The sequence below is a fragment of the Eucyclogobius newberryi genome, unplaced genomic scaffold, assembly GCF_026437365.1.
Source record: "Eucyclogobius newberryi isolate DKJ021-1_F unplaced genomic scaffold, fEucNew1.0.hap1 SCAF_6, whole genome shotgun sequence".
Classification (NCBI taxonomy): Eukaryota; Metazoa; Chordata; class Actinopteri; order Gobiiformes; family Gobiidae; genus Eucyclogobius; species Eucyclogobius newberryi.
The window spans coordinates 36,966,955-36,982,194 of NW_027316278.1; the positions used below are offsets into that span (position 1 = coordinate 36,966,955).

General features: G+C 48.4%; 1 protein-coding gene across 6 annotated transcripts in view; it reads left to right on the plus strand.

The window, feature by feature from the left end:
* Nucleotides 1-15,240, plus strand: part of smtnb (smoothelin b) — a 120,915-nt gene that overhangs the window by 77,859 nt on the left and 27,816 nt on the right. For all 6 annotated transcript variants that reach the window (XM_072434217.1, XM_072434216.1, XM_072434221.1 and 3 more), the window contains exons 8-10: nucleotides 1,862-1,907; nucleotides 2,017-2,385; nucleotides 11,887-11,954. In XM_072434217.1, coding sequence (XP_072290318.1) covers nucleotides 1,862-1,907; nucleotides 2,017-2,385; nucleotides 11,887-11,954 — 483 coding nt within the window. The remainder of the gene's footprint in view (nucleotides 1-1,861; nucleotides 1,908-2,016; nucleotides 2,386-11,886; nucleotides 11,955-15,240) is intronic.

Sequence of the window (15,240 nt, forward strand, 5' to 3'; positions counted from 1 at the left end):
TAGTCCTGGTGTAGTCCTGGTGTAGACCTGGTGTAGTCCTGGTTTAGACCTGGTGTAGGCCTGGTTTAGACCTGGTGTAGACCTGGTGTAGTCCTGGTTTAGACCTGGTGTAGTCCTGGTTTAGACCTGGTGTTGTCCTGGTTTAGACCTGGTGTTGTCCTGGTTTAGACCTGGTGTTGTCCTGGTTTAGACCTGGTGTTGTCCTGGTTTAGACCTGGTGTTGTCCTGGTTTAGACCTGGTGTTGTCCTGGTTTAGACCTGGTGTTGTCCTGGTTTAGACCTGGTGTAGTCCTGGTTTAGACCTGGTTTAGACCTGGTTTAGTTCTGATGTAATCTTCATTAGTCCTATCAGACTTTTGTTTGCACTGGTTCACTTTTGGACCGCATTGGTCCAGTCTCAAAGTGTCTCCACTGTTTTAAATGAACCGTACCAGTCCATTTAAGTGATCCAAAGTGGGCTGTGAGAGATCTAGCTTCCAAAGCGATTTGACACTTTTTTGGCTCTTGGGATGTTTTAGCGCAAGACGATTGGATAAGAGAGAACACAGACTCAGTTGAAAACAAGACTGTTAAAAGCAGATACAAACAAAAAAGAATAACTTCTCACCAAATCCTGACCGCTGTATTTCCACTGGCGCTAACCTATATGTTTAGCCCACATGCTTAAGCAATACAAAGCTAGCACACGTTAGCATCAACTGTTTAGTGTTTATCGACGCACAGCATTCACATCACGACCCAAAACATTATATTTCCAGTGCATAATGCATCTCATTTTATCAAAACACAATATATTACATGAAGAAACATTAAAATGCGGTGTAGAGGCTTTGCAGAGAAGTCAATTAAAAGGAGAGAAGAAAAGGACTTATTATAACCAAGAAATTAAATAAAGAAATGACCATTATAACCCTCCGCCTAAAATGTTTATTATGGCATTTAAATCAGACCTCAGAAGGGGAATAATATCTAAATCCTATAAATGCGTTAATATGAAGGGTGACGCCTCTTTGGTCTTCCCCTCTGAACTTTGCCAGTTTCGCACAAAGATGACCTTGGGGTCGTCTGCAGCTTCTCCGACACAGGTGTCTCCCTCATCAGAGAGTGTCTTAGAGGAACAATAGGATATGTGTTCAAAATATAGTTTAATACAGTCTCGTAAAATGAATATGGTTGGTAATACAATATAGTAAAGTTAATATATTTGGTTTCCCCTTCAGTCTCCAGCGATGGAGATGATTAATGGATACCTGTGGAATGCACTTTTGGCTGCAGTGAAAAGACATTAACAAAAAAGTAGATGACGGGCATTGAGCCAACTACAAAACGGAAAAACTGACTTTCATGCTGAACTTGAACATGGACAAATTTAACAGACTCTAGGACAAATGGGACAGACACAGGATGGGACATAATGCCAGACTAATATTTTATTTTCGGAATTAATGTAAAGTGTAAAGTGCTGAGCTGGGTCGAATGATTAAAAATCTATTTCAAGGTACAATTTTGATTTGATTTACCAGTATTAATAAAACATGTGGTATATTTCAGTGACGTCAGTGGCTCACGTGGCAGAGCTCTGTCTCTGGACCAGAGCCAGGACCTAAACATGGAGCCTCTGCCATGAAAAGACCCATTCCAAAGTGCTCTAACGTCTAGGGGTCCAGGGCCAGTCAAAACGCGGCATTAGTTCAGTTCTGGTTTGTGTTCATTCAAAACCTGGATCAAGTCCTCATTTAGACTGGTTTGGACTGGTTCAGCCCAGGTACAGACTTTGCGTTGTTCTCGGTGGTTCTGACCTTGTTTAGTCCTGGTTCTGTTCAGGTCCATAACCATAATTGCAAATGTGTTTTCTGTGCAGATCACCATCAACAACTCCCTGAGCAACGGGAAGCCCAAAGATGCAGGTAAGACAATATATAAGAACAAGATCAAAAGACTTTGCGTTCCGTACCATTAAAACAGTTTTAAACGAGTCCCTCACATAACTCCTCTGTGCTGCGTCTCCCTCTGCAGTTCTGGAACACTTCACCCGCACCAACTCCGTACAAGAGCGACTGCGCAAATACACCGAGTCCACCGCCCAGCACAGCCAGCGCACCCACAGCAGCAGAAGCATGGCCCCTGTGTCCTACGCTGGGGGCCAATCGCAGGGCTCAGGGGGCGGGATGGAGGGGCCGGCGGCAGCAGCTGAAGAAAAGCCCAGAGCGGAGGAGGAGCAGGCCCCAGGGAGCGCAGCCGGCCAGCAGCAGCAGCAGTCGGACGCCGACATGAAGACGTTCCTCACCATCGAGATCAAGGAGGGGCCCCCCAGAAGCAACGCGGGGGCCATGTCCAGCATGGGGGCCCCATGCATCAACGCTAACGCACTGGGACAGAGGACAGGTATGTGTTTTATTGTGTGAAAGCTTGAATGCCTGTGTGAAAGCCTAACGTTTATACTCACAAACATGTTGTAAATGTATGAGATTATTTTATTTATTTTTCTTATTAATGCACATTTGAAAGCATAAAACATAAATCTAATCACAAAATTACAATTATTTTCTAAAACCATTCAGGAGGCGAGTACAGGGACTTTCAAATACATTTTACTAAAGTATAGCGCTATAACGATTAATCGATTAATCATGGCAAGTGGACTATAAATAATCATAGTTTTATTGTTAATTGCAAAGGTTCCCTGGACTATACAGACTCTAAAACACATGCATAACAAAGACAGTGGCATTATTAAATCCAAATGTCTACAAACGGATTTTCTTTTAAAAAGCTGGTGTCTGGAGCATACTCTCATGGTCTAGTTTGAGCATTTGTTGGGTTTTGACTATTCCTCTTTAAAAGCTGAAACTAATTTGAAATTAGTTTAGGCGCTTGTTTTAAAATATTTTAAGAGGGTTAACGTTTTTCATCTCCTTGTGAGGGAAATTAATGATCTGCATTTGACCCATCCTTCAATGCTCCCTGGCCCACTTGTCAGGACTCGTCAGGCTCCAGATTTGAGCTCCGCTTGGGAAGGACCTGAGGATTCCATCCTGTGGTGCATGTTTTGGGGTAATGGGAGAAACCCAGAGGAAACCCACCCGGACAAACGCCACACGACTCGGGAGTCGAACTTGTGATAACCACTCAGCCACTAGACCGCCAAGTACTGTCATGTCAACATTGTTTGTGACAATTGATGTTATTGAATTTCAGTTATATTAAAGCATGATTAAAACAAGACATTATCAAGTCTAATTTAGACTTTAGAATAAAAACATAACATACATACGTAAATAAAAAGCTGCCTTGTTACTTCAACGATACTTTTTCGATAATATATATATATATATAATATAATATATTTTACTGCCCTAATACAAAGTCGCCCTAACTTTGATGTAGCCTAATGTGTGTGTGAGTGGAGGGTCAGTGTGTGTGAGCGGAGGGTCAGTGTGTGTGAGCGGAGGGTCAGTGTGTGTGAGTGGAGGGTCAGTGTGTGTGTGAGTGGAGGGTCAGTGTGTGTGAGTGGAGGGTCAGTGTGTGTGTGAGCGGAGGGTCAGTGTATGTGTGAGTGGAGGGTCAGTGTGTGTGAGCGGAGGGTCAGTGTGTGTGAGCGGAGGGTCAGTGTGTGTGAGTGGAGGGTCAGTGTGTGTGAGTGGAGGGTCAGTGTGTGTGAGTGGAGGGTCAGTGTGTGTGAGTGGAGGGTCAGTGTGTGTGAGTGGAGGGTCAGTGTATGTGTGAGCGGAGGGTCAGTGTGTGTGTGAGCGGAGGGTCAGTGTGTGTGTGAGCGGAGGGTCAGTGTGTGTGTGAGCGGAGGGTCAGTGTGTGTGTGTGAGCGGAGGGTCAGTGTGTGTGTGAGTGGAGGGTCAGTGTGTGTGAGTGGAGGGTCAGTGTATGTGTGAGCGGAGGGTCAGTGTGTGTGTGAGCGGAGGGTCAGTGTGTGTGTGAGTGGAGGGTCAGTGTGTGTGTGAGTGGAGGGTCAGTGTGTGTGTGAGTGGAGGGTCAGTGTGTGTGTGAGCGGAGGGTCAGTGTGTGTGTGAGCGGAGGGTCAGTGTGTGTGAGCGGAGGGTCAGTGTGTGTGAGTGGAGGGTCAGTGTGTGTGAGTGGAGGGTCAGTGTGTGTGTGAGTGGAGGGTCAGTGTGTGTGAGTGGAGGGTCAGTGTGTGTGTGAGTGGAGGGTCAGTGTGTGTGAGTGGAGGGTCAGTGTGTGTGAGTGGAGGGTCAGTGTGTGTGAGTGGAGGGTCAGTGTGTGTGAGTGGAGGGTCAGTGTATGTGTGAGCGGAGGGTCAGTGTATGTGTGAGCGGAGGGTCAGTGTATGTGTGAGCGGAGGGTCAGTGTATGTGTGAGTGGAGGGTCAGTGTGTGTGTGAGCGGAGGGTCAGTGTATGTGTGAGCGGAGGGTCAGTGTGTGTGAGTGGAGGGTCAGTGTGTGTGTGAGTGGAGGGTCAGTGTGTGTGAGTGGAGGGTCAGTGTGTGTGAGTGGAGGGTCAGTGTATGTGTGAGTGGAGGGTCAGTGTATGTGTGAGCGGAGGGTCAGTGTATGTGTGAGCGGAGGGTCAGTGTATGTGTGAGTGGAGGGTCAGTGTGTGTGTGAGCGGAGGGTCAGTGTATGTGTGAGCGGAGGGTCAGTGTGTGTGTGAGCGGAGGGTCAGTGTATGTGTGAGTGGAGGGTCAGTGTGTGTATGAGCGGAGGGTCAGTGTATGTGTGAGTGGAGGGTCAGTGTATGTGTGAGCGGAGGGTCAGTGTATGTGTGAGTGGAGGGTCAGTGTGTGTGTGTGAGCGGAGGGTCAGTGTATGTGTGAGCGGAGGGTCAGTGTGTGTGTGAGCGGAGGGTCAGTGTATGTGTGAGTGGAGGGTCAGTGTGTGTATGAGCGGAGGGTCAGTGTATGTGTGAGTGGAGGGTCAGTGTGTGTATGAGCGGAGGGTCAGTGTATGTGTGAGCGGAGGGTCAGTGTATGTGTGAGCGGAGGGTCAGTGTGTGTGTGAGTGGAGGGTCAGTGTATGTGTGAGTGGAGGGTCAGTGTGTGTGTGAGCGGAGGGTCAGTGTATGTGTGAGTGGAGGGTCAGTGTGCGTGAGTGGAGGGTCAGTGTGTGTGTGAGTGGAGGGTCAGTGTGTGCGTGAGTGGAGGGTCAGTGTGTGTGTGAGCGGAGGGTCAGTGTGTGTGTGTGTGTGAGCGGAGGGTCAGTGTACGTGTGAGTGGAGGGTCAGTGTATGTGTGAGCGGAGGGTCAGTGTATGTGTGAGCGGAGGGTCAGTGTGTGTGTGAGCGGAGGGTCAGTACCTTGAAGGCTCTGTACACGTCAAACTTCAATATTTCCCCACAAGATTGGTCTCAATCCGTTTGTAATGGTCCAACGAATAAAATCCAGTAAAACAATACATATGTTAGATCCATGAAGGCCTCCATGTTGCAGAAAAAAGGTTTTCAGCAACACATTTTTCTTTTTCTTTTGCCCATATCAAAGATAATAGAATTCTCTGCACAATGTCCTTGCTACAGAGGCTAACAGGAAGTGTTAGCTTTTGATTGACACCAAGATTAGCCAATCAGGAGGGTTTTTGGTAGTTCTACGGCCCAGTAAAGCCAAGTGTCACATAGAGATACACATTACGCACAAGTCCCACCCTTGCTAAACCAACCAGTTAGATTATAGACTGTGTTTGACGCTACAGACAAACAGCCAATGGGTGGACGAGCACAGGGATGTGTAATATGTATGGGGTTTCTCCAAAAAGTTCCACTTTAGAGCCGTGCGTCATAAAGAGATGGTTCTGTGTGCAAAACGTGCCCACATAACACTTGTTTTTGTCTATTTTGATTGTGAAAAATAGTTCTTATTCATGGAATATGAATTTCAATAACATAATATAGAGGCCATGGTTCTCGACCGGAAAAAGATGGCTTGCCCTCTTCAGGTGGGTGGGGAGTCCTTGCCCCAAGTGGAGGAGTTCAAGTATCTCGGGGTCTTGTTCACGAGTGAGGGAAGGATGGAGCGTGAGATCGACAGTTGGATCGGTGCAGCGGCTGCAGTGATGCAGTCGCTGCATCGGACCTTTGTGGTGAAGAGGGAGCTGAGCCGAAAGGCAAAGCTCTCTATTTACCGGTCGGTCTACGTTCCTACCCTCACCTATGGTCATGAGCTTTGGGTAGTGACCGAAAGAACAAGATTGCGGATACAAGCGGTCGAAATGAGTTTCCTCCGCCGTGTGGCTGGGCGCTCCCTTAGAGATAAGGTGAGGAGCTCGGCCACACGGGGGGAGCTCGGAGTAGAGCCGCTGCTCCTCCACGTCGAGAGGAGCCAGCTGAGGTGGCTCGGGCATCTGTTCCGGATGCCTCCTGGGCCCCTCCCTCGGGAGGTGTTTCAGGCATGTCCCACCGGGAAGAGGCCCCGGGGAAGACCCAGGACACGCTGGAGAGACTATGTCTCTCGGCTGGCCTGGGAATGCCTAGGAATCCCCCCGGAGGAGTTAGAGGAAGTGTCTGGGGAGAAGGAAGTCTGGGAGTCCCTGCTCAGACTGCTGCCCCCGCGACCGGGCCCCGGATAAAGCGGCAGAAGATGGATGGTTAATATAGTGTCTCTGTGTAAAGAAATGGATTCCCCTAGTTACAACTAGGGGAATCCATTTCTAGAGCCCTTATTGATGTATGTAGGTTGAAGAAGTCAAAAGGTATCAAACGTTTTCTAAATGTGTCCAATTTGGATTGGTTTGGATAGATTTGAACAAGGGAATGGGCCTTTTATCCAACGCCTGGATAAAGTATTACAAAATTGAAGTGGCCAACTAGTTTTTGTAATGATATATAGTGTATTTCAGGCCTCACATACAAACAGCAGCTATAAACACCCTCATTATTTAACAAAAAACTTAGGCGAGGATAAAGAAAAACCTTTTTTGTGTATGTTCCAAGATGTATAACTTTTGTTCAGTCAGACTTAGAGTAGTTCTGACTGTTGAGGGTAAAAATAGAGAATGTTACCTTTACACAGAGACTGAGTTTTTGTATATAATCCACATACTTAAAAAACAAGTATGGTTTTAATTTGGAGAGGTGTCTTTAGAGACTAAGGATAACAGGTTAAAACGAACCAATCGAAACGCCTGTGTTTGATCGTGGAAGAGCATCCAGAGGAAACCTACTCCGACACAGGCAGAACATGGAAACTCCATACAGAATGGCTGTGGCCGATTTCTTTTTTTCCCATGTCTCCTCTGCTGTGGTGATGACCTTTACAGTACCTTCCTTTCTCTATGAATGAAAACCTGCTCCTTCGCTTTGCCACCCTCGCCCTCTGTGGCACCTCCACTGGGTCATGTTAGCATTAGCTCTATCATTTCCCACCTCCCTCCATTTGCGTGGGGCAGTCCTTTTTTGGTCAGCCGTCTGCCATGTTGTAGCTCCTCTGCTGCATACGTGGTGGGCATTAGCATTAGCGTGTGGTCGTTTGTTATGGTGCAGATGAGAGGAAGGACGGAGCTGTGTTTACATGGAGGAGCTGACGTCAGGTACATTAGTCTGTGTGGAACCTGATGTTTATGGCTCCCTCTGTGGAACATACCTCACCTACAGGACCAGGGAGGCTGAGGCTTTACGCAAAACACTCTTCAGATCATATCTTTAGGCTCAGATAATATGCAATTTGTAGACTTTAGCTATTGTAGCAACTATTCAGCTTTTAAAGAGTCCTATTATGTTTTTTTTCCCTTTCTATTGAACTATTCTAGCATTAGATCCTCATTTTAATAATTGAAACGTGTCCATTGACTTCCTGTTCAAAACTACAAGACTGATAAGCTCTGCCTCTTCATATTGGCTTTTCAAGCAGCAGATTTTATTTTATTTTTATTTGTGAAAAGTAGCTTCATGCGTTACTCAGAGACTTTCTTTACAAATAATCGTGACCAAGTAGAGAGATGTGGGCGGAGATAGGGGGTAGGTAAAAAGTGAGTATTACTCAAACCATTCATTAATGAAAATGCAAAATTTTTTCTCATTTTTTTTTTACCTTTTTTAGACATTATTAATAGCAATATAACAAAACAAACCCATCAACAGAAAATTAGGTCGAAAAGAAAGGGTAACTACATATTGTGTAATGAATTTGTGTTCATCTCTTTTTAATATATAACTGAGCCCTTCCAGTGCGAATAGTTGTTGTACATTAGTCAACCAATCTTTTATGTTAGGTTTTGTTTCCTTTCACCGCTGTTGGAGAATTGATAAAAGGCCACAATGCCATAAGATGCGTAAAAGCTCTTTGTTATTTTTAAGATTTGGTGAGACTTCATGTAATCCTAATATACAATGAAGATTAAGCTCGATAGGACATTTCAGAATAGATGAAATTGCATCACATATTTCCAGCCAAAAAAATCAAATGTACGTAGGTTCCTCTTACATTTAATACATGAGCCAGAACAGTCTATATCATATTTGCTCCTTGTATGTCGGGTAGTTTGCAGTTTATGGAATATTTAAAGTAGAATTTCATGGGTTTTTCACACATTTTTCTGCTATTCAAAAGAATTCAATTCCATTAATGGTCTGTGATAGCCATGTTTAGATCCTGTTCCCATGATTACTTACTGCGTCCGTGTTAATCTTACTCAAAGTTCTTGGTAGGTTTTGACAGAACTTTTTATTTTGTAACTGACAAGTTTGACATACAATATCCATCCATCCATCCATCTTCTGCCGCTTTATCCAGGGCCGGGTCGCGGGGGCAGCAGTCTGAGCAGGGACTCCCAGACTTCCCTCTCCCCAGACACTTCCTCTAACTCCTCCGGGGGGATCCCGAGGCGTTCCCAGGCCAGCCGAGAGACATAGTCTCTCCAGCGTGTCCTGGGTCTTCCCCGGGGCCTCTTCCCGGTGGGACATGCCTGAAACACCTCCCGAGGGAGGCGCCCAGGAGGCATCCGGAACAGATGCCCGAGCCACCTCAGCTGGCTCCTCTCGACGTGGAAGAGCAGCGGCTCTACTCCGAGCTCCCCCCGTGTGGCCGAGCTCCTCACCTTATCTCTAAGGGAGCGCCCAGCCACACGGCGGAGGAAACTCATTTCGACCGCTTGTATCCGCAATCTTGTTCTTTCGGTCACTACCCAAAGCTCATGACCATAGGTGAGGGTAGGAACGTAGACCGACCGATAAATAGAGAGCTTTGCCTTTCGGCTCAGCTCCCTCTTCACCACAACGGTCCGATGCAGCGACTGCATCACTGCAGCCGCTGCACCGATCCGCCTGTCGATCTCACGCTCCATCCTTCCCTCACTCGTGAACAAGACCCCGAGATACTTGAACTCCTCCACTTGGGGCAAGGACACCCCACCCACCTGGAGAGGGCAAGCCACCTTTTTCCGGTCGAGAACCATGGCCTCGGATTTGGAGGTGCTGATTCTCATCCCAGCCGCTTCACACTCGGCTGCAAACCCAGTCCCAGTGCATGTTGCAGGTCCGGGTTTGATGGAGCCATCAGGACAACATCGTCTGCAAACAGCAGAGATGGAATCCTGTGGTCCCCAAACCGGACACCCTCCGACCCCTGACTGCGCCTAGAAATTCTGTCCATAAAAATTATGAACAGAACCGGTGACAAAGGGCAGCCCTGGCGGAGTCCAACATGCACTGGGAACAGGTCTGACTTACTGCCGGCAATGCGAACACAGCTCCTGCTCCGGTCATACAGGGACCGGACAGCCCTGAGCAAAGGGCCCTGGACCCTGTACTCCCGGAGCACCGCCCAAAGGACACCCCGAGGGACACGGTCGAAAGCCTTCTCCAGATCCACAAAGCACATGTGGACTGGTTGGGCAAACTCCCATGAACCCTCGAGCACCCGATGGAGGGTATAGAGCTGGTCCAGTGTTCCACGACCGGGACGAAAACCACTCTGCTCCTCCTGAATCCGAGGTTCGACTATCGGTCGGATTCTCCTCTCCAGTACCCTGGAATAGACCTTACCCGGGAGGCTGAGGAGTGTGATCCCTCTGTAGTTGGAACAAACCCTCCGGTCCCCCTTCTTGAACAGAGGGACCACCACCCCGGTCTGCCAGTCCAGAGGCACGGTCCCCGAACGCCACGCGATGTTGCAGAGATGTGTCAACCAAGACAGTCCTACAACATCCAGATACTTTAGGTACTCAGGGCGGATCTCATCCACCCCCGGAGCCCTGCCACCGAGGAGTTTGCGAACAACCTCAGTGACTTCAGTTTGGGTGATGGATGAGCCAGCCTCCGAGTCCCCGGTCTCTACTTCCTCTTCGGAAGACGTGACTGAGGGATTAAGGAGATCCTCAAAGTATTCCTTCCACCGTCCGACGACATCCCCAGTCGAGGTCAGCAGGCCTCCACCCGCACCGTAAACGGTGTTGGTGAGACACTGCTTCCCCCTCCTGAGGCGCCGAACGGTTTGCCAGAATTTCTTTGGTGCCGACAGATAGTCCTCCTCCATGGCCTCCCCGAACTCCTCCCAGGCCCGGGTTTTTGCCTCTGCGACAGCACGAGCCGCGGCTCGCTTGGCCTGCCGATACCCGTCGATGACCTCCGGAGACCTACAAGCCAGAGTGGCCTGATAGGCCTCCTTCTTCAGTCTGACGGCATCCCTTACTTCCGGTGTCCACCACCGGGTTCGGGGGTTGCCGCCACGACAGGCACCGGAGACCTTGCGACCACAGCTCCGAGCAGCCGCATCAACAATGGAGGCGGAGAACTTGGTCCACTCGGACTCAATGTCCCCAGCCTCCCCCGGGACATGGGAGAAGCTCTCCCGGAGGTGCGAGTTGAATACCCTACTGACAGAGGGCTCCACTAGACGTTCCCAACAGACCCTCACAATGCGCTTGGGTCTGCCAAGTCTGTCCGGCTTCCTCCTCCGCCAGCGAATCCAACTCACCACCAGGTGGTGATCGGTTGACAACTCTGCCCCTCTCTTCACCCGAGTGTCCAAGACACGCGGCCGGAGGTCTGATGACACAACAACAAAGTTGATCATTGACCTCCGGCCTCGGGTGTCCTGGTGCCATGTGCACTGATGGACACCCTTGTGCTTGAACATGGTGTTCGTTATGGACAATCCGTGGCTAGCACAGAAGTCCAATAACTGAACACCGCTCGTGTTCAGATCGGGGAAGCCGTTCTTTCCGATCACCCCTCTCCAGGTGTCACTGTCATTGCCCACGTGGGCGTTGAAGTCCCCCAGTAGAACAACGGAGTCCCCGGTCGGTGCACTGTCCAGTACCCCTCCCAAGGACTCCAAGAAGGCCGGGTACTGTGCACTGCTGTTCGGCCCGTAGGCCGCCACAACAGTGAGAGACCTGTCCCCCACCCGAAGGCGGAGGGACGCGACCCTCTAGTTCACCGGGGTAAACTCCAACACGTGGCGGCTGAGCTGAGGGGCTATCAGCAAGCCCACACCAGCCCGCCGCCTCTCCCCGCGGGCAACACCAGAGAAGTGGAGCGTCCAGCCCCTCTCGAGGAGATGGGTTCCAGAGCCCAAACTGTGCGTGGAGGTGAGGCCGACTATATCTAGTCGGTATCGCTCAACCTCCCGCACAAGCTCAGGCTCTTTCCCCCCCAGCGAGGTGACATTCCATGTCCCCAGAGTTAGTCTCTGCGTCCGGAGATCTGGTCGCCGAGGCCCCTGCCGTCGACTGCCGCCCAGATCTCTCTGCACCGGCCCCTTATGGATCCTCCTGCGGGTGGTGGGCCCACGGGGGGGCGGCCCCACGTCGCTCTTTTGGGGCGTGTTAGCCCTCCTTCTTGCGTTGCCGGGCGGCGTGGCCACGGCGGCGCAGTGAGGGCCGATCATTGCCACTTGCAGCTATAATAATAAGAATAATTATTATTATTATGATGAAGAGTATTGTATAGAAAATATAATTCATGTCTATTTTTATATTTTGCAGAGCTGACACTGGGCCTCAGAGCGACACCATTCAAGATCTCCACATTCAACTCTGCTCCCTCCATCAAGGTAAGGGCAGGGGGCGTGTTTACTGTCCTATACGGGGAAAATATTCCTTTCATAGATGCGTCATTTCTTTTTTGTTTACTCGAGTGCTAAAGGTTTATTTTGCATATTATTTTGACAATATTCCTCTTAAGATAAATAGATACTTTATTGATCCCGAAGGGAATTCAAGTTCAGCTGCAGAAACATTTTCACTGCTTGTCAGCCGCTTTCGTGTCTCGGTCACAACAGTCTCAGTGCAGCTTCGAGGGTTGGTAAGGTGGAGTCGGCAGGTGGTATTTGTCTGTTGAATTACCACCCGAGAGTGTGTGGAGAGTGAATGAATTACCAACTACTGACTAATGACATGAGACTGTTTTAACTCTGATAGTTGACATCATTATAAAGGCTAATAAAATGTAATACTGATGGGAGCAGCTAAAAGGGATATTGTTAAAATGCAGTTTTTTGTTATAATACAAGACTTTAATTAATCTAGTGACTAATAGACATTGTTAGATTAAACAGGGAAATATGGCTCTTGTCCTTCAAAGTCCAAGTTAGTCACTGAAACCCAGAGCTGTAAATATCAATAATTTGCAATGACAGAAAATGTCTCCATGAAAGTTTAATAAGCTTTCTGTTTAGCCTCTTTGCTTTTATCGCAACAATTATTTTATTTGGCCAAATCCATAGAAGTAGACATTGTCCTCCATGCCTTTACCAAAACAACATTTACAGTGTCACTCTGTCCTTATTTTTCAAATAATCACACTAAGTACAGGGAAGTGGGTGAGGATAGGGGGTAGGTGAAAACGTGGATCTTCTAAACACTTGCTCCTCAGTTGCAGGACAATGCAAGATTACTCAAACATGTAGGAATCAATCAAAATGGTTCGAGTTAAAGGTGCCATATCATGCTTTTTTCACGTTTCGAAGTCTATCCTAAGTGTATATCTGATAATAATAAGGGTTGTGCAACACCCATAACATAATAGTTATGAAATATCACCCAGACCTTGGACCCCCTCACCAACCCGGAAATGCAAACGGCTTGGTTTGATATTCGCCCCCACCCTTGCGAAGAGCGATCTGGCTCCCCCACCCAACCCGTGACGTAGTCTCAGCGAGAGCGTGTGTGTCCCGCCCACCCGTGACGTAGTCTCAGAGAGCGTGTGTGTGCCCCGCCCACCCCGGAGACGGTGGGGGTGTAAACAAACTAACTCAATAACCACGTTTTCGATTCTAGCGGCGGTGAAAGACGACGGGGCCGGTCCCCTTGTCATACGTTGCCGCCCCTTGGCCGGCCCTTGGCCGTCACTTGTTGCGTTCCTTTGCACTGATAGAGCGTGGAAAGTCATCTCAAACGTACATTATGGAGGCCCCAGTGCTTTCAGAGGCCACAAACTCCTTGGATGAGCTACACAGAGGTCAATATTTAGAAAAGTTGTGATCAATCAACACAGATCCATATGTTATGCCTAAATCATGACTCTTCCAGATATCTCCAAGCCCACTGGTCCCATGGTTCACAAGTCCCAATTTTGATCAAAGGCTCTACGGCTGAATAAAACTGATGTTATTCTACAGCGTTTATTCTCCAGGGCAGGCAGGCGGTGCATGAGTCTGCATGCCCGGGTCACCTACACCGGGCTGAACAGCTGTCAGCTCCGCCGCGAGCCGCTCCGTCCGCGCGCGAGTGAGTGACAACCGATAAAACTTCAGATCAACAAAGTGTGTACTAAACTGATGTTAATTCTACAGCGTCCGCAGAACAGATAGACTTATATATCCGAAGCTCCAGCGCACACAGCGGTGCATGACAGTCTGCATGCCCGGTGTTCAGCGCACCTCCACCGGGCTGAACAGCTGTCAGCTCCGCCGTGCGCCACTCCCGCCGCGCGAGTGAGTGACCGACAGAGCTTCAGATCAACAAAGAGTCTACTGGTGACGCGTGCTTGCCCTTATGACGCGGTCTTGCACCCACCGCCCGTCAGTTTGGAGATTCGAGGAAAGGAGTCTGTAATATAGCTAAACACTGCGGGAATCAATCAAAAAAACAGTCTGGGTACATATATGAAGCACAAATAGCAATGTAAGAAGGTTAAGGGACCTTTAACTAATGATGAGGAAGCACAAGGTTAAAGATCATTCAAATGGTATTTTCCATAATACGTATGTTAGTTTTAAATTGGTTGAAATTTGATTAGGTGACAACAACATAAAATCAAATTGTCAGGTTATCTTGTATCTGTTAATGTGTCACGAGACGTCTCTTTTCCTCATCCTCCTCTCTTATTGGTCAGCCCAAATATAGGGTAAACATGTTTTGTAGTATTAACATGATATTTTCCCATATGGTGCAGCAGTGGTTCTTTGATTGCAGCTTGAGTCCAGATCCAAACATATAGTTCCTTATAAAAGCGACCGCACACCTCCCTGGCTCTTGTCTGACAGGCTTTACTGCACTGCTCCCGGGCCATGTTTATGAAAAGTGCTCTGTCCTTGTACGGTATGAGCAGGAGAGCGAGGCACTGAGGGAGATCGGGGCATTCCTCTTGCTCTCTCTGCGGACCATCTCCTCTGTGTTTCCTGAATCACACCTGTCGACCGGGTTCAGCTGCACTCGCACACTGGGGTTAACAGAGATGTTAACAACCAAACACACCTGTTCGGGGTCGCGGGTGACTCTGGTCCTTAAGCGGGGTACACCCTGGACAGGGGCCAGCTTGTCGCAGGGTTAACACAGAGACACATGCATACGTGGTAGATATATATACAATACACACATATGGCAATATTGGCTAATGTAATAATCAATATTGCAAGAAATAATACATTTATTGCAACAACAAAATGTTCTTTATATGACAGAAGGGAGTGTCTGCAGTGCCGCGGCGCGCGGCCAAAAAAGCCATGTTATTTTTGTGCCGGCCGCGGCTCCTGAAACTGCGCCGCTATTTGATCGTGTTTTAGCGCCGTTTTAGACCGCGCCGGGTTAAGGTTAGGGTTAGGGTTAGCCATGAGGCTATAACGGGCTATAAAGGAAATGCCGCGGTCCCTGAAACTGCGCGGCCATTTGACTGCGCCGCGGCTCTCCAGCCACGGTCATGACAGAAATGTTAAGTTATTCCTCACTTTCTCTCATATTTCTAGAATTCTAATTGTTCATCACTTTTCAGAATTTTCAGGGGCCAGAGCAGAGTTTAATATCACTGTAATGCTAACAAACAACATCAGCCTGCTAACAGTGCTCAGTGGAGAATAAAAGCTCTAATTCGATACGTCACATAACAGACTCAGTTTCACA